This window comes from Platalea leucorodia (assembly GCF_965183815.1).
Source record: "Platalea leucorodia genome assembly, chromosome: 4".
Taxonomy (NCBI): domain Eukaryota; kingdom Metazoa; phylum Chordata; class Aves; order Pelecaniformes; family Threskiornithidae; genus Platalea; species Platalea leucorodia.
This window is the reverse complement of record NC_138826.1, coordinates 19,871,713-19,898,950: the sequence shown is the minus strand read 5'-3', so window position 1 is coordinate 19,898,950 and position 27,238 is coordinate 19,871,713. Positions and strand designations below refer to the sequence as shown.

Below are 27,238 nucleotides of genomic sequence, written 5' to 3'. Positions count from 1 at the left end.
TGGAACAAGGACTAGCCATACATCAACAGAACCTAAGACTTGAGCATGGACAGTCTTCATCTAGATTAGAGAAGGGATCAACTGATAAAGCAAAGAGAATTAAAGAAAGAAAAGATGGATAAAGACCAGACAGGTTCTGAAATAAACTGTAATCAGACATATTTGTTATGTTAGCAATATAGGATAATAGCTTTACCTGGGGTAATTGGCATAGCAGCACTGCAGCTAATTGTGCTGTTGGTCCATGTGACTTTACTCAAACACTTGTATTCACATTTGAATTGTAACATTCTTTCAATGCCATAGTTGCTGTGCAAAGGCAACATTAAATTTCACGAAGTAGTTTATTTCCAGGCAATCCAGGAAATTAACATTTAATGTTTTGTTGTTTTTTTTTTTTTTAATAAAGAGTATTTCTAAGCAATATAAGTTCTTTGATCCAGCTTCATCTTAAATGGTTTATTTTTGTAATAAAAAAGTGGAAAGAAATTAATTATACTGAACTTTTCACCATTCTCAGGTCTTTATTACAGCAAAAATCTCTAGGATACAAGATGCATCCAACATTCAGACCTACTAAAAGTTGTTTGGGGCCAAGGCCCAAACAAATGGGTTAGACCAACTTTGCTCTTTCCTCACTAGCAACTCAAACATCCTGTGCCACCTTTTACTCTCCCTCTTTCTGGTATTCCTCTTACACCAAATTCTGTAGATGGTCGTCTTGTTTCTCCAGGCTCACTAGGACTGGTGGGCTGTACAGGAATTAAGCTTGCTACCTTCCAGTTTCTTGATGGCTGCATTAACAGTGCTCAAGAAGCCTGGTTCTTCCCATAACTCTTGTTTCAAATCTGTGGGGAAAAAGCTAATGTGATAAAACAATAAATTATCATAGTAAAGGATGAGTAACCTTACAGAACAAATTCTGGCTTTTCTGCAAGCTTCAGAGCCTCATGCATCCCTGCAGCTGATAGTTTCCGATTGATATTCCTATATCTGCATTGTAGTAGGTTGCGGTAAGTTGTCCTCAGGTCCCGATTGAAGAAGGCATATATAAAAGGGTTAATGAGAGAGTTTGCGTAACCCAACCATAGAAATGTTCTTTCAACCCACAGTGGGATACAGCTGCATGCTGTACCGCAGATGAAGGGCCTGGCGGTTGAGAGGAGGAAGAAGGGTAGCCAGCAGACAGTGAAAGCCCCAACAATAATCCCAAGCGTAGTGGCAGCTTTCTGTTCTCTTTTAAAGATGGAAATGTTTTTCTTGTCATGCTTTAGGAGTCGTGAAAAATTAGTACATTCTTCAGATTCCTTGTGCAGTTTTACGATTCCATTCATAGAAATCCCTTCCATTTCTTCTGGCCGGGGAAAACCAACAAACTTGTGTTTAGCAGCACTCCTCTTGGCAGCTTTGTAAATCTGATAGTACATGAAAAGCATCACTGACATTGGAATATAAAATGCAACTGCCGTGGAGTAAATGGTGTAGCCAAAGTCTTGACTGATCAAACAAACCTTTTCATCATTTACATTTTGGGCCCAACCAAAGAGTGGGGGTATAGTGATAGAGGCAGATAAGAGCCATACACACAGGATCATTTTGGCCATACACTTCCCGTTCTGCCTTACAGGATACGTAAGCGGCCTCGTTATTCCCAGGTACCTAGAACGATAATGTACAGTTACTATACAGTGCAGTGGTTCGCTGATAAAAGTTATTTCACATAGTCTGCCCTAAACCAAAACACCTTTGGCTAAGGTTTCTATTTTACGTTTTTCAATCCTCTCTTTGCATGTATTTCAAACTTGTAAATTTGTGTGTGTCTCACTTTTAAATTTATAGTCCTGATATTCTGTATAAAAGGTGTTTTATTCTAGAAGAAATTCTCCCTTTGGCCATAATGGACTGCAATTTTAATAAATTTGCACAATTTTCATGCAGATAACTATTTTTTTTAGCTTTTAAGGGTATTCCAAAACCTAAATTTTATTTGGCTAACTTATGAAATCTTGGAGTATAGATGAATGCTCACTCTGCAAACCTACCACTTTTTTTATTGAGTGCATGGTTAAGTTAAACCAAGCATGCATTCATGGTTGCCACTAAACTGAGATGATGAGTTGTCTTTCTTACCTTCACATTTCAGATGGGAAAAACAAACTGCAAACTTATGCCAAGCGTAGATTGTTTCAACACTACAATAATTCTGTTTATCACCATTTAATTAGAAAAAAAATATATCTATTCAATGTTCAAACTTTTACTGAACAAAATAACCATTTATCACAGTGTCAGTTCAAGAAGACCTGGGGGAAAAATGTAATTTTACCAGAAGCTAAGTTTAGGGTGGTAAATTGTAAACAGGCAAGAAAAATGTTTATAATGTGTTAATTTTTCATAGGGGAAAAAAAATGAAGTCTGTTGACACCTTCTATATTTCTTAAGCTGTGATAGCTTAAACTATGTATTTTTTCCTAATTAAAAAAAAAAAAATCACTATGGCCCTATATAGCTGGACAGCAATATCCTACGTTTGTGTTTACGCTCAACTACAGAAAATTTCTTTATTTCCTCTCTAGCAATGGGAAATTTCTCTTAGATGGAATTGGATGCTTTTTTTTACACCTAACATTTTTACTTTGAAATTTGGTTTCTGGTCAACTGGAACTTACCTATGAGTTACCGTTAACTTCTCAAATTGTTCTTTTTTTTTCTTCCCCCAAATGAAAGCATTTTGAGAAAAATCAGTGTGACTCACTTTGCTACTCGTAAAAGAAATGGTTTCAAATCAGGTTTCAGAACAACATTTTGGTTTCAAGGTGTACCAGTGTTTAGTTACACAGTGAAGGTTTCGGAGGGTTACAAACAAGAGTAACATGATTAAAAATATTTTTTTCCGAGCATTTTTTTCTCTCTCCGTTCACCTAGCAAATCAAATATGAGTATTTGCCTGGCTCTGTGGAATGCTGCACTGTTGATTTTACTGCAATGCAGTAAATTATGGCTAGTGCTGCTGCTTTATACAAGTGCTCAGGTACGCTACAGTTTTGGAAGGATAAAGAAGCATCATTTCATGATCTGTTCTGATGAGTAACAACAATCCCTCTCAACATCATCATTGATTTTATATTACTGGATATGGCAAGTGTTATACAAAGGACAGGACTGGTTTATCGTGCCCTATGCTTGACAGCATGCACAAGTAAATGACAGCAGGCCAGTATTGTGCCAGTGACGCTGTGCCTGGTGGGGCTGTGAGCTAAGGACAGTTATTAAAATTGGTTGGGATTAGAGTAGTGTGATATATGGACCATGCTATTACAAAAGGCTGTTTCTTGTGGACCTGAACATCAGCATTAGAATACATTCACCACACCAGCTCCCGAGGCCGTGGGCATACTGTAGAGTCCACGGAGATTTCTGTTTTACAGTATGATGGCCAAAACTGCACTCCCAAGGAGCTGAGAGTTTTCCAAGGCGCTCCAAGATGTAGATGAGCAGGGTTAATGTGGCGAAGTTCCAGCGTTTAACTACCTAAGGGATACATCATTCTGCTTTAACTAATGTAACTGCAGCAAGGCGAAGTTATTAGCTGCAGCCCTTCTGGGACAAGAGTGGCACACCCTTAAAATTTGTCTGAGAATAGCAGGATTTAGCTACAAAAGAGTTAAACACATCTTTTGTGCAGAAAGCTTACTTGTCACTTACAATGTGTTGTTTTAAAAAAATCTTTAAAAAGTTGGTCCACCTTCCCAAAGTATCTATTTTTCTAGCTATTACCCAACTGGTCATTAAAAATAACACGTTTATGAAGTGAGCTTTATTATGTAGCTAAAAAAGTTAAACTGGATTTCTGTAAAAATCAGATCTGTGGGCTTCATGCTCTGAATGCCTACTGATGCATTCTCATGCATCAGAATATAACAAAAAGAATTCATGAAAGCAGAATTATACTGAAAAGAATTAAAATTCATTAGTTTTGCCCTGGCACTGCTTTTTTGGAAGCTATCTGAGCTTCAAAAATGCTATTTGAAATTAAAATACATTAATTAACATAAAAATACACCAGCATCCTGTCTGCCTTATCAATTTTGCTAAATGTAGTATGATAGGGGGGGAAAAAGTCAGCAGGCATAAATGAAGAAACTTTATCTTTTTATCTCTATACATGAAATCCATTACCCTTGAAAATTTACTTGCAACTTCAAAATAATGTAAATCACTACTGTTGTCTAATACGCTAGAGAGTGTCCAAGACTTAATAGATTCATGAACTTCAAAAGTATTGTGTCAAATTCATTGCAAAAATATGCTTTGTAATGCTTAATCTTTAATTACTGCCTTCCAAAAAAAAAAAAAAAATTACTGAAGGTAAATCAGCTGAACTTAACAGATCATTCTAAAAATACGTAACGCCTTGAGGCCTTACTGGTGGGAAAGAATGAAGTCGAATTCCCTAAAAAGCCCATTTCATGTCTCTCAGCTATCCCCCACAAGAAAGAAGTGTCTCAGACTTGTTATTCTGAGATTTGTTTCTTTCACACGCCACAGATGTTCATTTTGATCTTGGTGGGGAAGAAACTGTGCCACTGTTCTCACTTGTTAAATAAGGGCAATGCTATTTCCTATTTTTCCTTCTCTGAGTTTCTTGAATACAAGGTTCTGCCAGACAGGGTATTATTCATATTACACCCAGCATAATGAGGACTATAGGTTACTCCACAAAAGCACAGTATTGCAGATGCACGGCCTCTGGTCATGGCATTTCTCATCCAGCGTTGCCTGATGCTGTATGCTGAACACCAAAGTGCAGGATGCTACAGCAAACAACTATCGGGCAACTCTATGAGAAGCACGAGACATACTGCAGTCACAGTCCTGCTGCCATTCCAAGAAGAAAGGCCGCTGGGTGAGTGCAGAAAAATGAGAAGGGAGAACCTGGCACTAGTATCTAGAGGATACAATAAAAAAAAACAGATGGTGGGAACTTTTTTTGTACCACATCACTGAAATCTGGAAAACGGCCCCTTGCTTGAAGAACTCAAAATAAGAGCAGACAATATAAACCAAGCAGAAGACACATGGTGAGGGACAGAGTGAATTTTGTCTTAAACGAGTGCATGTAAACACAAGAGCACATCCCCATTCTGAGTTAGTTTCTTATGATTTCTTCAGTGTCTCCTCTTCCCTGTTGGAGGATCAGAAACCGACTCCTGTGCCGCAGTCCCATTCAGGTATGAGGTGCGTGCAGGGTGCCCAGCTCTAGGGAGGAAAAATTATCCCTTGCCATCCTCTTTCTGGAGCTCTGTTCAAACGTAGGTGGGGGCAAAGAGCTTCCTCCTTCGTTGGGTGCTCTGGTCAGCTATTGTGAATGATCGCCTTTTACCACATTCACCCACAAAACACCAACAATGGAAATGGTAAATGAGCAAGTCCATCCTTTCTTTTCACCTAATAAAAATCTGTCTTCCTGTGATCCAGTATTCTTTCCCAGTACCTCTAAATTGTTGCAATTTAATGACAGGCAATTTTATAGACAATTTAATGTAAAACCATTATAACTGTATAGGACTGCTCCTGAGAGCAGCTGGTTTGTGGTTTTTTTCATTCTGGCTTTTTTGATACTGATGCACTACAATAACCACACAGAAGAGTTTTTATCTTACAGGGCTAAAAGTCTTCGTTGTCATTTGAACTGTAGATCACACAGGCATTTCTTATTACAGTGTGCTCAATATATTAAATTTTACAGCAAGTGTTAGGATGTAAAGGATATGGAAAGTACAATGGTATATGGCAGAGAGAACAGCCATCTACACAGCCTGGTGTCTGTTTCTGACACATCGTCTTATCTTCTGTGACTCTTTGTATTCCCGCTTCCCATTTACGTTTGTCTTAGCTATTTGCTTGTTGTGACAGCCGTCAAACGATACTGCTTGCACGGTGATTATCAAACTGGACCACCACTGTGTCCCACTAGATGTTATTATACTAAAAAATATGAAAAGTTTGATACGGTTTCTTTTTTTGTAAATATATTTATTTAATTCTCTAATCTAGGAAATTGTGAAACGTAGTTTGCTTTATCTGCACTACTGTGACGTGAGTTCACACAGGCATCTACTTATCATCCTCTAGAAGAACTTTTCAGGAAGATCTTTCTTATCACCTTCATGTGAATAACTCTCTATTCGTGGCTGAATTGATTAGTAATTCTATAGATACAGAAAAAGATGCCAATTCTTCCTCCAAGAAGAAAAAAAGCAGCAGTGCCAGGCATGGTAGCATTTCAGATTAACCAGCCATGACTTCTTTTTTTTTTTTTTGGTGGCATGAACCTGATTTTTCTTTTCAGTACAAAGTTCATTTCCTTTTCTTTGTGTTTGTTCCTGAGAAAGCTAAATATAACTGTAATATTTAAGCTGTAAAAATGATGAATTGTTCATAGCTACGTTGGAAACTTTGAGATGGGTCTAGTCCTCACACCTTTTGAAATATCCAGAAAGCAAACTGAGACTTAACAGATACATCAACTTCAACAATAGAAAGAAAATAGTAATAGAAGGGTCCAGTTTGGGATCCTGTGTCTAAAATCTTTCTTTATTGCTTCTGTTATATAGCTAAAAGATGAAGCAAAAAAGTAAAAGGGCTTGCTTCTCACTGTGAGCAAAGTCACAGAGTAATAGAAAAACCTAACAACTAAAAGCATTAAAACTGTTTTGAAGCCTCCTGCCCAATCCAGTAATAAATTGAATGCACCATGACATCAGGACCACTTATGCCACTTTTGAAGCACACACATGTAATTCCTTTGCCTCTGGTCTCCATGTACTTTATAGGCAGACAGAATTCCATTTCAATTAGTCCACATTCGTTTCTCAGAATCCATTGATCTGATCTAACAGAAAATTATTCCAGAATCAGCTTAGCATCTTTCACTGTCTGACTTTGCTTTTATGAAGCAGATTGGATTAGAGTGGAATAGAACTAGAAACATTGTACTAGAAATTATATAGATGTGTATTATCGCTATTTCTACCAGGAATCTCGACATGTTGTTCTGTTATCACTTACTATTTCACTAGGAGTTGCCCTTAACCTGAGGTTCTTTCAGTTCTTCCTATTTCTGTATTTGAACGAGTCATAAAACTGTTTTATTTGAAAGACATAAACGTGCTTACTTCTTTGCTTTTGTGCTCTTTTTTCTAGTACAGCAGCTTTCCAGCTTCAATACATATCTCCTCGTATTAGTTTCTTTGCCAACCCACAGCTATAGAATCCTGTCTAATGATTCACCTGTAATAATAACATATTCTGAAGAACGATGCTGATCTACTGATTTACCTTTGGTGGCTGTGATTCTCTTATGATCTTTCGTAATTTTTCTGTTTAATTCAGTGCAACATTAAGAGATACTTCACGAGAATAGGAGCACGATGCCATTCCTAAAAGCTATCCAGCATTCAGAAATATTCTGCCTAGTAGAGTGATCAATCTAGATTTTTTTCTTATACTTTGATATGTTAAACTCTAAATTAAATGTAAATGTAACAAGTTGAAAAAATGATCAAATCTATTATTTCTGTTATGGCTATGTCAAACTACCTAACAGAAATTGTTCTTTTCTTTTCAAAGGTATTGTGTTTACACTAAGTAAGAGATGCTCTGTCCCACAGGCCTGCTCTTAAATAGAATAAGGTATATAAACTGGTCTGGCAAATACTATTCCTACTGCATATTTAAGTAATTGAGATGGAAGTAAAGGGATAGAAACATAAAGAGAGTTAAGTGCTGAGATATGAGCATTATAGTGCATGACTATGGTGTTATAATGTGAAAAGTAACCTTGTTAATTATTATATGACAGTATTGATACCTGTCTTTCTGTAATACAGTCTGGCTTCATAATCACATAATGATAACTGCCAGTTTATTGTCTGGGAAGAGGAGGATATTTCAGAGGCAGTAAAATACTTATCTCCTTCTCAGAAGTGAACAAAGTTACTGATTTCATTGTGTATATGACAGCTTTCAGGATATGAATTAGATCACTTTAAAACCTAAACATTAAATATTATGTAATGTTACAGTGAGACAGCAGAACTAACAAAATCAAACCATTACTCAGTGGAGAAAAAAATACTTCGTTGAACTAGTTTTGTGCTCTGTCTAGTTAAATGTTGCATCTTTTCTGTGTACTGAATTAGTACATAGTTTATAAAAAGTCTTGGCACAGTAGCCAGCTTCCACATCTTAATTGTATTTGCTAGAAATGGTTAAAGCTCTACTTCGTCCTTCTCAGTTGATGTTGAACGCAGTAATGTGAAAGATCTTAAATGTATGTTTTGGTATCTATTGTTTCAGATGCTTATGCTTCACGTTTCACACAATTTCAACATTATTATTATTATTGAAACAGTGATGCTTTAATTTTGAAACTTGGAAGAATGAGAATGAAATATTTGGTTTGCTCCATCAAGGTTAATGCTTTCCATTATTCTTCTTCTTGCTCTCAATTAAATGTATTTCCTTGAATTTTTACAAAAGGAAGACGTTTATTCCTACTGTTAGAGTGGGTACACATTGAATACAGTACTATACTTTTATTGTACATAGTAAATGTTCTGACTTGATTTTTATTTTTCTCAAAAATCATTGTAGGGGTTTATTTTTGATGGAACTCGAGAAGTGTAGGCTTTCCTGGCAGTGGGGGAGGATTAAGTCAATCAAAATTAAATATCTGTTCGTTCTAAAGGAATATAATTTGCATAGTAGAAGATTATGTTCTCCTCTCTCATATTTCTTTCAGTGTCTTTGTACTTTCACGGACTTTCTTCCTCTCATATTGCGTAACTTTACAGCTTCATATTTTTCTTAGGTATTTTAGCTCATTTTTCATTCTTTCATTTCACTAATTCTGTTTTTACTTTACTTTCTTACCCTGCCTTATTTCTATTTTTCTCTTAGCTCTGTATTTTTTCCTCTTCATTTTTGTCTACTGATCTGAGACATCCATCCCATAGATGGAGGGATGTATTCTGCTCTCATTCTAAGAAATACATAACAACCATATTGCTGATGTTTATCTTGCAACACTGCCTGAATGTTAGATAATATGTATTTCCTAGCCGATATTTTGTAATTACCCAAATAAATACTTTATATTATAGACTAAACGCTCCTATTAACTGTCTTTCAAGAAAACAGTACATATGTATTTTCCTTTCTTCTACCTTCACTAATGATGTAAAGGTAGGAGACATGAGAAGGGAAATGGATTTCAGCCCATTCCATCCTTCACCAGCCTCCTAGAATCTAGATGCATTTGAAAACTGAAAAGGTTTTGGCAATAAAATATTTATAATTAAGTTACACGCTGTAATGGAAGACTTCCTATTTCAAACTTTTTCAAGATGTCTAAACTCTAGCTTTGTGGGTTTCATCGTCTCTGGTTTCCTGTATATAAGCGTGGTTTGCTAACTGAGTGTAATAGGATTAATTATATACAGAGCTCAAAAGTGCTTCTCACCCCACTTCTTGACAGATAATCTGTAACACTTCAAAAGCTCTCTAAATCTGGGCAAGTCACACATAGGAAGAATCCATTTTTCTGTACACTGTTCAACAATGTGCAAGGTTGAGGAAAATAAAAAGTAATTTCATACATTTGTTTCTAAAAGAAAATGTATAACTGTGTCAGTATGCGCATTACCCACTTCTGCCCTTTCACCCCCCCATAAATTTGCAAGTTCCCTTTATTTAATATTGATCTTTTTTTTTTTTGTGGAAGAAGAAGTGAGGAGAGAATCAAAAGGCTCTTCCTAAATTTTTCTTTCTTTGCAAAAGTAAAAAATTGTATTAATCAAAGTATAGGATAAAGTACAATTTACAATAGATATTACTAACATTTTGGGAATATTCCCTAGAGAAGTGCTTCTTGGGCTTTTGAAGCAATGGCTCACTTCACTAAAAATTCTTCATGGACTTTATCATAGTATATTCACAAACTGCTTCACAAGTCTAGAAGGCCAGGTCCTTGTACAGTCTTACAGCTTCATACCCTACAGTATAATTTACATGAGTTGTTAAGTCAGTTTATCAATCAAGGAGAAAAAAGAAAAGCAAAACATCTTCAAAAATGGCTGTTTGTTGCTATATTCAATAAGGTGATTTACATCAGAAAACACTATTTTGTTTAAAATTCACATTTCAGTTTGTTCCACATCGAGTGCCTTTTTTTATTATTCCAAAATACTTTAGACTCATAGAAACAAATGCAGTGCATTTACATCATGTCAACTGTTGTACCTATCTGAGTATCTAATTACATGTAGACTGATGTCTGTCTTATGTGACTATTTTTTCATCTTTATGTGTATGATGTAGTATCTCATTTTATTAAGTTATTACAAGATGCCTGGCCCCTTTTTGAGGGGGCAAAGAAGATATTTTAGCCTTCTGATGCTGAGAAGACTAAGATAGGAAAAGCTTTGTTCTAGAAAAGCATTAAAGAGAAATCACATTCTCATTTACTTCTCTCTGGTTGCGTTGCGATGTTTGTTTCCGATTGGGTGTGCAGTAAAAAAGAAGTTCAGGTTGGAAGAAAGCTAGGGAAGAGGTTTTATCTCATATGGCCTTTTGTATGGTAGAGGAGAACTGGTTATCTGAAAAGCGAAAATGAATCTGAGGAGGACAAGTAAATGATTTCCCATGACTGGAGGTAGCACTGTCAGTGAGCTTGAGGAGCAGCAAAGGAGACCCTGAGCATGAATGCATACAGTTCAAAAGCCACTGAGGAGGGATGAGGCTTGACTTTAAATATTGCTTAATAGTGTTACACGGGACTTAAGAGAGAAAAAGAGACAGAGATGTACTGGGAGTTACTTATGTTTGCCCTCCTTTTATCAGTCTAGAGAATCTGAAACAGCAAGCGAATTAATTGGATGAAGGACTGGACCACTGGATGCTGCTAAGGCACTGCAGAAGAAATGACATAGCTCTATTCTTTCTTTTTTATAATAAAGAAATTGGGGAGGAATGCTTTAGCACTGGAAGTCATCTTTATGATGGCCTTAGTTCCTGAGGAGTTAATCTCATGTTCTGATCCTTACTCCCAAGCCTTTCTATCTCCTGCACAATAAACCTCACTGTCCTTCTGGTAATTACAGCCGGTCAGAAGACAGGCATTAATCATGATCTTTTGCTGAATGCCTACATGTTTAGAGGATCTAAAGCCTTAGGTGATTCATTTGCTCATTGGCCTGAGCCACCCATAGAACTGAAGATAAGGTTCAAGTCCCTGAACTTAATTTGATCCTATGGGCTAAGCAGTATAAAAAAAAAAATGAGAGTTAGATGTCATCAGGATAACCCAAGTTGCCCAGCTGATAGGCAGAAGCACTCCATACAGTTGATATTTGCTGATAGAAGAAGATTTATTTGCTGCTTTGCCTTTCCTGTGGGGGAAAATAACTTTAAGCAAAGATGTGTTTTCTTGAAGCCCCAGCTGAGATGAAATCCTTACTCTGTTAAACAGAGGCAGTTCCTGAGCAAAAGAAAACAGAGGGATTGAAAAGAATATGTTTTGCAGATTAGGAACTGGAAAATCCTCATTTTCCTCTTTCAGGTTCCCCGCATCTTACCTCTCTTGTCCCTCATGCCCAGGGGTATTGTCAAAGCCAATAAAGATTTCAGGTTTTTGCCAGAGTCTGCAGTACTTCTAACATACTATTTTTTTCATCCTTACTGCCTTCAGAAAGGGTTTTAGTTCCCAAACTTACAACTTATTAACAGAACTCAGATGTCTTGCCCTCCCATATTCTGACTGGTGGTGTCCTGTGGCAAAGACGAGCACTCATGATTCCAGGCCAGCCTGCTGGCTTCAGCCAAGCCAGAGGAGATGTGCCAGGAGACAACCACCAGACATGCCTCAGTCTTGGGACCATCCTGTTCTGTGCAAGCATTCAAGTAGGCTGTAATAAAAATTGCAATGTGTTTTCTCTCAGTTCTGTACTCCACCAGACAGCAGCACAAACATCCTTTGGGTGAGCAATGAGGCATGCTGATAGCCCACAGGATTTGTGCCTATATTTTGGCCAATGTATCAGTCCACCATCATCTCCTCCTGTGTCTGTGTGGGCACATACACACCAGATGACCCCTTTCTATCTGGCAGCCAAGTGGGTCCCAGGATGTATGCGCTACAAACAAGTTGAAACCAGAGCAAACTCTAGGAGGACCTTCAGAGAGGGTACTGAAGTTCCTGCAGACACACATGGGAGGGTACCTGTGTGGATGCAGCTAAGGCAGCCTGAAGAGTTTCTTAGGACGAATGGTAGAGACTCAGATTGGGGATGGGACACCAGGCCTTTAGATGGTTCTCAGGAGGAGGAGGTTGCCAAAACAGGGATGTCCAGTTCAACAAGACAAAAATGCAGAACTCCCAAGCCCCTGCGCCCAGCTGAGCGCTCTGGCTGTTCCCTGGCACCATGCTAGCATAAGACCCCAGGCCTCCTATGCCCCTTGCTTTTTGCAGCAGAAAGCCTAAACACCCAGGAAGCTGCAGAGAGCTCTGCTCTGGATGATCAGGGAACCCGAATCAGGGTTTGCCCTGAGCATACCAGGCTGTCACTTTAGATGCAGCTTACGTGGCCTGCCTGGAACCACAAGATAAGCCTATAGACCCTGATCACTAGGTCATCTCAAGCCAAGGTTGGTGCTTTAGTTGCATAACCATTTTTTTTTTGTGTTGCTTGAGGTAAGCCAACAGATACTTTCAACTAAAATGTGTGGGGGCTTGATTTCAGATCTATGAAAAACTGTCTTTTTTAAAAAGAAAACCCTCGTCAGACTCCCATGAAGTAGAAATGGCTACGGTGATTTTCTCCAACTTCACTACATGAGTCACTCTTGGATTGACACTAAACATCAGCTTAAAAGGAATTATTTTGAAAGTTATAATGGTGTTTCAAAATGAAAGCCTCCTACTACCTTAACTAGAAAATCATGACTGATGTCTTTAGTACAATTAAATGAAGCACTTCAGAAACTTCCACGGTATAAGTGATGAATGAAATGAAAAATCACAGCCCATTGGACTGATAATACCACTATATTAAAACAACGTATCTTCAGGGAATAGCTATTTAAATGTGCTGATATTTATGTCCCCTCTCTTCCTTCCTTGAATACAAACAATTTAAACATAATATCTCCAGACAAAGCGCTTAAGGAACAACCCTCTCTAGAATACATCTTCCCTCCTCCCCCTTCTTTCTCTTCCTCTCTCTGAAGAGACAGGAAAAATACTGGGAGGACCTGGTCCAAATTCTCCGCTCTGCTTCTCCATGCCAGTAATTTTGCAAGAGCCCTAGCGAACGCCTATAGAGTGATTATGGGTGAATCTCAATATAGAACTAATCTACTTGGACATTTTTGGCTTTATCTATAGCTGTATTGGCCTGAAGGCAGATCCGAATTTGTCAAAAATCACACAAAGATTTTGCTATGTTCTGTGGGGTCGGGTATGTAAAAATTGTTAATGTTCACCTCAACTTTAACTTTTTTGCCCAATCTCAGCAGGGAAAAAAACACAATATATCAATAAACTGTGTTAGATACAGGAAAAGCTAAGTCTAAAGCAGGTTTAATCAGAAGTCTTATTTCTAAAACTTTGGGGTGTTCGAAGCATCTTATATAGAGTCTGTATAAAGTCTGGGTCTATAATATTATCTGTGGAAATGCCAGCTAGAGGTACCAACTGTTTCTAGAAAGTGGGCACCGTGGCTTTTAATTTCACTCCTTTCCTGAAAAATATTTTTAAAATATTGTCATTGTAGTTCAGTGTAAAGTATGCTTCTCACTAATGTAAACTTCTCACAAAGGAACTCTCAATGCAAATAGGTCTGAAAGCAAGAAGAAAATCCATTAACAGAATAAAAGTGAGAAATGGCAACTTTGGGATTGTAACTGAGGTACTGAAGCAGACAAAGCAACTAAGTAATTCTGTTTCATAAAAAAAGTCCGAGATGAAAAAGGACACTATCTCCTCAAACACCAATATATTCTGGCTGACTGAGATCAGTGATGCTTTACCTGAGAATAGCAGCAAACAAAGCAAAGAATTTTTGTAAAGCTGAGTCAATTAAAAAAACAAAACAAAACAAAAACCTACCAAGCTACACAAAACAAAATGTAGGGAGTTTGTGATAAAGTTCCAGAGTAAGAGCAACTAAGTACCACTCTAGTCAAAGCACTAGAAGAATGAACTACCTCTGCTCAAAGTTACATACTGGTAGGTATCTAGCAGTGCTGTGTGAAGAACAAAAAGAGCCATGCTGTGTTGCAGGAAAGCTTTAAAATTGGCCTTCATGCTGAATTTCATGAAGGAAAAATCCAAAGTTTTTTTGTCGTGAATTGACTGGTTAGAAACAGAATGGTGCAGTGAACCCTGCTTTTCACATCCAAGCAAATCAACTGAACCAGCTTGTTCTGAAATATCAAAAGAGGACCTTACCAGAATATAACTCTAATTGTGTTACTTTAAAAAAATAAATTCTAGCAAAATCATCTTAATTTCATAAAATATTTTGATAACAGAACATCCTATTCTGATCTCCTGCAATACCAGTAGGTTTCTAAAGATGCAGACTCTGGAGTTGCTTGTCCTCTACAGTACTAAAAGCATGTCTCACTTTCTAATACAAACAGGTCCCATCATAGGAAGAAATCATAACCTGTTTTGGAAGGGGAAGCAGTGGGTTGGAGAAAGCACAGCATGAGCGGAAGGTATCAAGGACAGAAGGCAGGAGATTAGATCAAACTGTGTATTTGCAATTCAAGAACCTTTTAGAAAACTGCTATTCAGAGTCCTTTCCAGCAGAAACTTCTGGAACGAGGACTGACCAGAAGATAAGAAGGTGATTCCTTCCCTGTAATTTATACAAACAGCTATTTATTTGCCATTTTTTGATATTTAGCAGTATATTGTCTGCTTAGTATGCGGTACAGAATGAGCTTATCATGTCTCATCATCTTTCATGTCAATTGAATGTGAAGTCTACTGTAGCTACCACATCTCTCAACCGTATGTCATTTATTCCCTTAGCACTCATTTTAACTAACATATTTATTTACAGTATGCTTACACACCAGATCCCAAGTTCTCCCTTCACATGTAATCCTCCTGCCTGCTGTCATTTTCCTCAGAAAATGTCTCATTCAGTGATATTTTGGAATTTAATTTCAATAAATAAATCAGATCAAGCTCTCCTCTATAAACTGGAAACAGAAAAATTTTAGGAATTTAATATTACTTTACAAATATTTCTTCTTGCAATCACTCAGAATCCTTAAATACACAGCTGTAGGTGCCCTTTAACTGAAGGAGAAGGTTGAAGGGGAGAAAAATCTAGTGATGAAAAATAACTGCAGCAAAACCAAAATTGTGGTGGGTAAAACTGTATGTTCATCCCTTCACAACCACAGTATTTAATAGTTCATTTATCATAATATTTATTCATTTTTACCAGCAGGCTTGGGAATTAAGAAAGTAATGGCCACATGGACACTACTTCTTTCTAGCTAACCAATCCTCCACTCTAATGAACTCTGAACCTCCTGGGCCTTGCTCAGACCTGCCAGGCTGCGGTTCCGTGTAGCTGGCTTTTTCCAGCTTGCTGCTTCAGTAAAAATTAATCCAAATCCAGAAGTTCATACTCCCCATTTCAGGCATCACCAGGTCTACTTTTGCAAAGACGGCTCCAAGTAAGCTTAGAGATCTCTGGACAGGAAACCTGAAAAAAGGAGATTAGCCAGGAAAATGTGTCCTCTTTGTCTTGTTGAACAAGGGCCTGCCCACAACAGGCTTCCACTGCAGTATATCCTTTTCCTTCAGCAACATCTTTCATAATTTTTCTCCTTTGTAAAATCATGTAAAATCTGCAACACTAAATATATTTGAAATATAAAACAAATTTCAACACAACACAAACATCAACTCCACGGGCATGAAATCATAGTACATTCAATCTACAGAATAAATCTTGTGCTTTTCTCCCATCAAGAAAGAAGTTTCTGGCCCTCTGCCCCTGGGCTTTCTGTACAGAATGACAAAATTTGATGCCAGATTCAACTACTCCACAAATGACCATTTGTCCAGCTCGGGGGGTGGGGTGGGGGGGTGGTGTGTCACAATTCTTTTACAGTGCCTTTTCATGTTCCCCAGAATTTAGAGTTATACCTTTACGCTAAAACAGAAATAGGTACAGCTGATGATAGACCATTTCCTCCTCCAAAATTTTTACAGATAGTAAGATCTGGAGGTTATCAAGGATCCCAGACTTCAATCCTCTGTTCATTTTACAGATGCTACACCACAGACAAAAGCAGTGAAATAAGTGGGATCAGCAGAAGAAAGCCCTTTTTCTCATCTCAGTGAGTATGTCTTTCCTTTGCTTTTCTCAGCAGCAAGTTGGCAACTCTAAGGTTCTTCTGAGATGTGGTGGCATCAACTTTGTGTGGATAAAGACTAAAATACGTAAGGTTTATTGCTGTGCCTACAGCTTCCAATAATATCAGTTCTTATTGCCAGGCTAACAACTTCAAACATGCATTTGAATTTAGGAGCAGAACTTTGGCATCAGTGCGGGATGAATCACTACAGCTAGCCTATGGACATTTCAGGGAACTCACTGCAAACTGCAGGTGTTTGGGATATTTGATAAGATGCTCCCTTCATTTCAACACATAGGTAGCAGTACAGAAGCTTTGTGTTAAGTAACAGGCTTTGCAAATGTTAAGCTCCTCCTTGTGTTGTTTAATTCACAGGCAAACAGTCCACTATGCTATTTTAATTTCAGTTATTTTTGAAAAAAGGAAGCTTGTGTTCTGCTAATGACCAAACTCATTTAGCAAAACCAGCTTTTTAATATGGGATAATAGACTCTTGAGAGACTACAATTGGTATTGTTCCTAAAACTGCTTGTGCTAAAAGTGGGTCTCTGAATGCAGACTCTTAAGGTAAAAGGGAAACTGCAGTACATAACAATGCAAAAATTAAGTCTTTAGAGCCAAAGCTGTATTATTTTTAGCATCAAAACACTTCATTATACTATTAAAGAAAAGCTTTGCATCTTGTCAGCAGCTGTTTTGGGTCATGGGTATAAATAATTTGTGGCCAGACAACACAGTCTGACTTTGTTCAGGGATTTAGTACTTCAGCTATTTGTTAAATGACAACTTCTACAGCAAATAAACAAAATTTGACAACCCATATGGAGAACTGTTTACAGAAAATTATTCTGGCACATGGTACTGTGTATCTGAAATATTTCATGACAATCACAACGTTTTCATGGTTTGTATTCATGATGACTGTTATGTTGCAAATTCTACAATAAGTTTAGATAATAGCATATACTTCTGATATCTGTGCTCACGCCTTCCATTTCCACCTTCTATTTTTTATGCCTATTGCCAATTTCTAAATACCTTTACCAGAGTAAATCTTCTAGGCTACTATTCTTTACTTTGACTCAAAAATCCCTACATTTTCTAGAATGGGACAGTCCTCTAACTAGTAAACACATGCTACTGATAATAGACTTGGGTTTTTTGCAGTTACCTTTTGTGCCCCTCTCTGGAGATCTGCAAACCATATGTTGAAATACATTGTCCCTGGTCTCTAACACATCTCTCAGGAAAATGAAACAGTTCACAAATAATGTACTTAAAGAAAGCTCTGTATCAATTTAACTTGCAGCAGCAATAGGCCGTATCTCCGATTGCAGGTATTTGTATAGCTGATGAGAAACGATGATTCCAATGCCAGCAAAGTTACCGATCGATATTCTTCAGCGGGAGTGAAGGTGGCACAGCTGCATGCCACGTTACTGGGAGGAGACCTCATGATGTATCTGCCTAGGTCTCCAATAATAAGCTCTCCCCAAAAGACTGGAGAGTTTTCAACTCAAAAAAGTCAAAGTTTATTTAAATGAAAACTAGAAATTTGATCTGCTTAAATACAGAAACCTCATCACATGGTGAGTTAGAAGTAAAAAGGTTTGTACACAATTCTCTGACAAAAACAGTGCCCTTGCAGGCAGGCCTTTGCTTCCAGCTCTGGTTTTACCCAACTTAGTGAGTGTCTGAGATAAAACAAACTCTGCCCAGTCTCCCTTGGTCCCTGAGCAGTTTTTCCACCACTGTTAATACAAGGCAAACTGCTGCTTGCTCCTCAGCCTGCTACACCCTGCAGGATAAATAGTTCCCAATGTGAGAAAAGTGTTACTTTCATATGGCTCTACCTCCACTTCCCATGGTCTCCTTAAAGAAACATAAAAAACTGTAAACAAAAAAGGATAACCAACTTTCCTTGTGGTTATATTTTTAACTTACACTTCCACAAGCTAAAAAACTTGGTTTCAAGTTTTTGACAGTACCAAAAAACCACCCATTTCCTTGATATATCTCAGGAAAGAACTTTGCTGCCAGCTTTTTCATCAAGACACAATGTACCTCTAAGAATAGACTTCATCCTGGTTTCTCCTTACTTTAAAAAAGGTATTTTTGTAATGTCCCTCCTTGGTTTTGTGTTTTGTGTTGTTTTTTTTAAACAATCATGACTATTTTGCAGTGAAATAGCTGTCCATGATGATATTAACCCCCCTCAGAGGTCTCTTGTGTTAGCTCACAATTTGATAGCAGAGGCTGGGATAAAGACAGAAGTAATATACTCAGTACGGACTTGATTTTCCTGCACATCTCAGTTCTGTGTGTTACTAGAACAGCTGATACTATTAGAAATTTCATTCTTGTCTTTACATCACCTAAAAAATTGTTTACTGTTAGAGGTGAATCACTACCTGATTTGCATATATGCTAATATGTACAGAACTACCCATATGTATCAGATAATCTAGATGTTCTGTATAAAGCCTCCTGAGTAAACAGCAAGGTACAAGAAGAAAATCAAAGCTGATGCACTTTTTGATTTTGTTATGTTAGTTCAAACAGAATAGAAACAAAGTCTCCGTATGATATATTTAATTACTGGAGTGTTTTGGAAAGGAAAACTTACCCTTTGTAGTAAGAGCTTGCTCAAAAAAAATTAATCTGTTTTTTCTATCTTCAGTATACATAAGAATAGATATACTATGAATTAATCCTTTAGAAATAGTTGGCTATCCAGTACAATATAAAAAACTAAATATTGTAAGCTTTCCAGTTGAAAGAAATTATCCTCACTTTACAAATAGTAGTGACCATTAGGACACAACTGCAGTGAGCATTGCTTAACGATGCTCATGCTTTGTACACTCAGGTATCAGAACTTGCAATTTTGCTCCCCAGTCTTTCTGGTATGACAACTGCACCATGGCAGACTCAACTGTGTCTCAAGCTCTTTTATGTTCATGCAAGACCTACAATGGCCAGCTCTTTCTTCGGATTTCCTAGTCCACAGAGGAAGGTCTAGATCTCTGTGTGATATACTGAGAGGGAAAAAAAAGAGGTGTTTGTAGCTGAAAGACAGCACCATGTGTACAGTATCAACTGCAGATGAAATGGGAGGTTCTGTTCCAAAAGTTGTCACGAATGTTTCCGATAAAATGTTTCAGACTCAACAACAATATTAAGAATAATACCAGATCTCTTTTCAAGAAATAAGATATTCTCCTTATATAATTTACAGGGATTTTTTTGTAAAAAAGTTTCAAAGAAAATTATTCCAGAAAAGTCAAAGAACATTCCTTGATTAATTTCTGTTCCTCTAGAAGGTTGTGAGAGCGTGCTACCAGTGATATAGTAATCTTGCTTCAAACGCGGTATAATGACTACAAATGCTTTGATGTTTCATTCGATGATACTCATTCAGTTCAAGAAAAACACTGTAGGAAAATATAGTTTGATAGCAGTGTACACAAGTTACACTACACCATTATGCCTGTATGATATGTATTTGCATTTTTGTAATTTATATTAGGAGATATTTCCGAAAGCTCCCTTCAAAAACTAAGAGGAGTGTTTCTAGAATTGTATTTTTCCTGTGAATCTTGGAGCAAATCCAACCTCACTTATGGAAACTTTGTGACCTTGACAGGAAAAAAAAACACGTTTTAAACGTCTCTAGAATGCCCTGCTTGGCAAAAATGTGAATTAATGTTCCCTTACCTCTGACTATCAGGTGCCTTTGAAATGTCTGGATGAACCCCCAAGAATTAGAGACCCCAAAATCACTTCTGAAAACTCATCCAGTGTTAAACCCTGGTAGGAGCAAACAGAAGATAGTTTCAAATGTGGGGGAAAAATGCAACATCCAATTTCAAGAAAAGGCATTCTCGTAAATGTGGTGTAATTGCAAATCTCCTGGTACTGACTGAACTATAATTCCCCATTCATGCACAACTTGGAACATTACCAAGTGCAGTCACCTTTTCACTGCCACCTCTAGATTATCTTGCATCTCCACACTTCATGACTCCCTTTCAGTAACACTACTTAAACACATCCAGTATATAACAGCAATAGAATAATCAATCTACAGATTTTTTTCTGTAATGTCTTCTAGCTTCCCAAACTTTGTCAGCCTCTACTGTGCAGCTACAAGACACACCTACCAAACTTCAAACCTTATGACTGTTCCCACTGCAGAAGGACAAAACTTCCACTCATTTTGGTGGTAAAAGAATCCCTTTTACTCCTGAGTTAAGTCTTCACAAAATAGTCCATCTGTTTGATAAAATAGCTTTTATTTGCTACCTTCCATCTTATTTATTATGCATCTGGCAGTCTAGTTATGAAGCATAATGTCTCTGCAAAGACATAACAAAACAATTGCTATGGCCAAGAACAGGTTACAGTGTAAGTAACTGCATCTCTCGCAGGCTGCCTACATGACGTGGGAAAAGATACCCGCGGATGCCACAGAAAGGTACCTAAAGAAGTGTGATCACATCAGTACAGCAAAACACCCCAGCTTCGTTTACTCTTTTGGAGCTGGCTCTCAGTGAGAGATACACATCGCACTGCCTTATACTACTTAATGCATCCAACTGCCAACTCAACTTCTTCACCTCAAGATTTGGGAGCAAAAATTTATGTTGTACCTCTTTTCGATGTAAATAATAAAATGGAGATTGCAGAAGCATTCAGAAAAAAAATGTCTGCAAAAAGAAACTACAACAACTTGAGGAACATTCTTTAAGTGGACTAAATTAGAAAAAATATATGGAAAGGAATATGAACAAATCTGGGTTTTTCCACTTCAGTGTATCAATGCTGTCTGTATCTTTCATAAGCTAGACAAGTTATTTACAGACTCAGAGTACAGTTGTTTATCAGGCTGAACAGTGGAAAGAATGGCTCTTGTGATAGTGATAGTGGTTAGGAATTAGCTGCCACATTGATCTCAAAACTTTCTTCTGCAATATAGACCTTAATTGCAGTAACTCCATCACACATTTTTCCTATAGTTCCTTTTAGGTTTTTCCTGATTCCTCAGTTATTTCTGTGTAAATATATATACTGAACAAAATCTCATGGGGGGCACTGCTTATGGGTGCCTATATTTATTCTAGATCCAAAATATATTACATACAGGATTTTTTCATATCTCTCTCTACAGATATATTCTACATGTATTTTCTGAAGGAACTGAGCTGGCTGGCAGAACAGACTGCAGCCTTTTCCACCCATGGCCTGAAGGCAAAAGAAGAGTTTCATACTGAATGGGAAGCCACACAGGGCTCTTAGGTGCCATTAGGGTTAGGAAATTGCTGACAGGGTTTTCAGGTCATATTATCAGTTTTGGATGTAGGCAGAATTTAGATATCTGGATTCCATTTAAAGCACTTAAGTCTTTATTTACATTTAGTCCCAAGTTCTTTTGATGCACTGGGCTCCTCAGCTTCTAGGCATGCACCAAGGACACTGCAAATGGGTGAGCTTTTAGGGATTGATTTATTCCAAGGTGAAGCATAAGTACTTATACTTACTTGGAGTACGGCTGAAGATATCAAACAGGGAGGGAGAGAAAACTGATCTTTGTGTATAAAAATCTCAAGATCAACAAAAAGGCCCACTTTGGTATCACTTGCATACAAATTCTAAATCCTCATCAATTTAATGGAAGTCTGGAATACTCATGAATTGTTGGCTAACATACAGACTGGAAAAGTTCCCCAAAAAGTGTTTCATTACTTGTGTGGGTGTGGGGAAAGTGTTATAATTCGTCAACCATATCTGAGTAGTTATGTTACTTTATCACTTTCTAAGCCAAAGAGCTATTTTTAAATTGAATTAAAAAATGCTACTTATGCAGTTATCTGGTGGATACTCTCCAAAACAGGATTTCTGTAGCTATCTTGGGTCAGAAGAACATGATGAATCAGCAGGCAAACACCACCAGTTTAAATTTGATTAGTTCCTTTTATATGTTCATTCATCCACTAAGATGTGGTTTGCATCCTTCCCTTGTAATTCACTCCTGATACTCTTAAATGTAAAGGAATCTAAATGTGGTATAATTTATTTAATTCAGAGCCAGAAAAGTGGAGCCTTAGGAGGAAAAAACAAACAAAAAAACCCAAACAAAAAAAAAACAAAAAAAACCCCCACAAACAAACAAACCAAAAACAAACAAACAAAAACAACAAATAAAAACACTAATAAGAGACTACTATTCACTGAGGCATGGTTGTCCTGGCAAAGTCTCTGTAACTCCTACCTTTCTCCAGAGCAACCCCTCATATCATGGATGGAGAGCATAGCAAAGGTAATATTGATTGTCTGGGGATCACGCTGTCTTGCCTGTTTAATCCTTATGAAATTTGAAAAGGGAGAAATACTCGTCTCTCTGTCAACATCTGTTTTAGTTCTGACAGACCTGCCTGTAAGCAGATAGCCTTCTTCCAAAGCAGGGGCTTAAGTAAGATAGAGGTGCCTCAAAAATAACATGATCATCTCAGGTCACCCCAATAAAGATCTGTGGAGGTTGTCATGTCGTGAAATAAAAGGAAAGATATGATCTGAAGAAAAGCATCCGAAGTCCAAATCTTGGTATCGTTAGGAACGTTATCTCACAGTCTCCATAAATTTAGTTCTTTGTGGATAATAAAATGACCTTTTCAGACTAGCTTCTTTCTTGTGCACCCTGTACAAAGTTAGACAGCCCCATAATAGTATACTAATATATACTGTGCAGTCTTAACGTTTATACAACTTAGAGTAGAAGCAACATAAAAAGTATGAGCAGTACTTCATGTGTCTGACTAGGAAAAAAAAGATGGGGTTTCTTTCAAAAGACTGAAACCAGCCCATTTGTAGACTCCATGCTAATCTGCATCTTTCAGAGCTTTCCAACTGACAAATTCAGCTGAAAAATGTATCCGCCACTGAGAGCTGTGCAGCAAAATACCTGTGTGCAATAGGCCTGCCAGCTGCTGGCATTTCAGGCCTCTCAGTGGCATGAGCTGAGTAGCACATATTTGTGCAAGGGAAACAAATCAAAAAGCCTCTTCAATTTACTCATTCTATCCTGTTTGGAAGGGCCTCAAAGCTTCTTTTTTACCAGCTATATTTGTCTGTCTAATAAAAGATATTACCTCTCCCTACAAACCTTGCCTAACAGTTTGTAACAAACTCTTTTTTATTTTTAAAGCTTATTTCAATAGTAACATTCTTTCAGCTATTTATCTTCAACTGATTCTCATATCTGCTTCAGGAAGAACCTAGAGGTTTAACAATGAAAATTTTAAAATATGCATCTTATGTGCTGTCTCTGCACTGCCTGCAACAGCCTCATCTTTCCCTTCAGGAGAGACTTTGCTGGATCACAACAAAGGCTTCCTAAACTGTCCTAAAGAGCCAGGTGGCAGTGCAATTCATAATTATTCTTCAAAAATGTTCCTTTTTGCCCTATCTTAACACTTCTCCCTAAACAAAAGTCTCCCGTGTGACCCCAGGACCACTTAATTGTGCTACAAGGTTTAAGTGTATCTAAATGGCACTGAGGACAGTGGGGAAGTTGAAGCACGGTGAATTTCGTTCACTCCTCCCCTGCTTCTGCGTTTCCTGGTTCGTCTTGTGTTTGTACTCTTTGCACTGAGATAATAAGGGCTGTATCACCAGAGATCTTCTATGTAGAAAACATGCAAGTGTTTCTATCAAACCCATGGAGAAATGGTCCTTGTGAAAATGGTCTGACCCTTTAATGCACTATATACATTGTGATTTGCAAGCTCCTGTACCACATACAATACTTTATCTGGAGGTACTCATTTTTTCAGAGATACATCTCCCTCACTGATTGTTCAAGGCTTTCCTAACTACCTAAGTGTAAGAAAAACTGCAGGTAAGATAGCACCATTAAAATCAATGCTAGACTGGCGACATTTCATCATTCACATTTAATTTTTTTCATTTCTCCCTGGTTTGCATATTTTGTACATATTCACTGTTCAAAGATTAGTTAACATCCCGAGGTAATCTTTGGCCTGACTGAGCAGTGTTACAACAGTATATGATTATTTATTTTTAAATAGGATTACAAATCATGGAGATTTTTTAATTCTTTATTGCCAAGGGGTAGAGACATTTTGCTAATGAATTGCTGACTTGTCTCCTTTTATTTACAATATCACCTATCTTAATCATATAATGGATTTCAGAGGCAGAGGTTAAAGCACCGTGATTCACAAAATTTTGATTTCAAGTAGGGAATCAACAGCAATATAATGAATTATGAAGAGATTGTGTTCAATAAACATTCAGTGATAGAAGGAGAAATGCACAGACCAGAGAGGAGATTAACTCCAGTTTAAACCACCACTTGTTAATGAAAATCAGTCATTCGTAATAGGTAATATTCTGGTCTAAATACATAGCTATATCTCTTGTTGGTATTTTGGGGAAAGGGGGAAGTGGAGGGAGGATGGAAGGAAGACAGCAAGAGACCCGATCATCACTGTGACCATTTCAATCAAAGCCCCTGTTCAACATACAGAAGTGTCCTCAAACGTTAAGCTAAGAAATGAAAAAGAGTAAAACTAAATTACTCCCATGCTACAGTGTGAATCAGTCACGCATCCTTACTTGGGTAAGAAAGCTTAATTATGTTAACCTGTCTTTAAAAGGTTATTAGAAATGGAGGTGGAGAGCTCAGAGATGGACATCAAGAATGATCAAAGAATGGAAGTACTTTATGTGGAGAGAGTGGAAAAATGAAATTACCTATCTTAAAAATAGGCAGGATAGAAAAACAGAGAATAAAGTTAGGAAGGCAGATAAGCCTATTCCCATTTTCTTACAATACTGGAATTAAGTTAAAAGACAGGAAATTTCAAGGCAACAACAGCAAAAAAAACCCCACCCTTTGATACTCAGTCAAAGTCTGTATGCGGATTTCATTGCTACAAGATGCTTTACAGCATCAGCTAACTGCTAGCCAGTACAGAAGTCACAAAATAGAGAGCATTGGAGCAGGGGATGCTTGTACAGAAATTAAAGTTTTGAAATCAATATAAACCGTGATGCTCCTTGGCATGAAACAGCCTCCAGTTATTGTGGGAAACTCTTCTGAAAGACTGTTTCTTTGCAGAAACCTAATGCAGAGTTCTTTCCCAAAACTTTCTGAAGCAGGCAGTCGAGGCTGCTGCTGGATATCAGATTTGATAAACTAATTCTACAGTCTAGTTAGGAAGGTCTTCAATTTCTGCTAGTTGTGTTGAGTTGTAATGAAGAGTCTCCCTCTAGATGCTAAAATTCTCAGCATAGGATTTAGGCTGTGGAAGAGGGAAGTTACAGGCTGCAACTTATTTTCGAATGGGACTTGCATGGAATAAAGGAATCTGTTAGCCTCCCTCTGCAGAGGAGAGCTTAGACACGGCCAAATGTGAGATCTTAACGTCAGAAATGAACGCCTAAGATCCTCTTCTGCAGTCTGTATACACCTCCTTAGTGCCCCAGTGCCTGTATCTTTTGGAAGAAGCTATATATCAATGAGCATAGCTTGGTTTTTAAGAGGGAGAAGAAACTAAAAAAAAAAAGAAAAAAAAAAGCAAATATTTGAAAGCAATTTTTCCTTCAAACAAAAGGTTATTTGTCAAAACAGTTCAGACAGTTGAAATGGAGCTATTCTGGGATTGTACTAGAATAATCACCCACCCCTAATCAGCTATAATTCCCGAGCCTTCTCTGATCTGGTAAAACTCGACTGAACTCAGTGAGGTTACGCTGCCACCAGCTTCGGAAGAATCAGCTCAAATCTAGCCGTGGCATAAAGCAGTTTAAAGACATACGTTGCAAATTTTAAAGCAGCTGTAAATGCCCCGTTATATGTAAAGAGGCACAGCAAACGCATACAGTGTAGCTCCAGTTTTGTTCTGACACCCTGTAAGGGTAGCGGGGAGGTTAACCAGAGGGGTAACTGGGCGGCTGGGCTGGGAGAGCGGGGGGCAGCAGGCACTGCTCCGGCGGGCTCCTTCGAACAGCAGCGGCTGCGAGGCTTGCTCTCGCCTCCCGCCCTGCTTCCAGCTCGTCTGCAGCTCATTTCCAAGGGACCCGGAGGAGGCAAACGAGAGCCCTGGTGGAGCCGCTCCCGGCGGGTGCCCGGCGCCGGCGGGGTCCCGGGGCGGCGGGCAGCGGCGCGGTGCCGGTCCCCCCGGGGTGCGGGGAGCGGCGGGAGGGCAGGGCGGGCGGCGGGTGGCCGGGTGTCTCACCTGTCGATACTTATCACGCAGAGGGTCATGATGGAGGCCGTGCAGCACATGACATCCATGGCGATGAAGACGTTGCAGAAGAGGCGCCCGAAGATCCACTCGCCGCCGATGAGGTCGGTCACGCTGACGAAGGGCATGACGGCCAGGGCCACCGAGAGGTCGGCCAGGGCCAGCGAGACGATGAGATAGTTGGAGGGCTGCCGCAGCTTCTTCACGAAGCAGACGGAGATGACCACCAGGCAGTTGCCGGCGATGGTCAGCAGGGTGATGAGGGAGAGGACGGCCCCGATGACAACTTTCTCCACGTTGCCGTAGCTGAGGATCTGCTCCCCGCACTGGGAGTCGTTGGCGGGGAGGGGGCTCGCCGTGGGCAGCGCCGACGGGGGGGGCGACGGGCCGAGCTTGGCCAGGCTGCGCGGGGGCCAGGAGCCGGCGATCATCCTCCCGCCGCTCAGCGCCCGCGGGTCCTCCAGGGCCGAGGGCCGGAGGTTACCGTAGAGGTGACTGCCGTTGAGGGCGAGGACCAT

General features: G+C 38.6%; 1 protein-coding gene across 1 annotated transcript; it reads right to left on the bottom strand.

Moving 5' to 3' along the window:
• Positions 1-908: 908 nt before the first annotated feature.
• On the bottom strand, positions 909-27,238 carry HTR7 (5-hydroxytryptamine receptor 7; the record flags this gene model as incomplete). Its single annotated transcript, XM_082309748.1, has 2 exons — positions 909-1,659; positions 26,712-27,238. The coding sequence occupies 2 exons, from the start codon at positions 27,236-27,238 to the stop codon at positions 909-911; spliced, it is 1,278 nt and encodes a 425-aa protein (XP_082165874.1).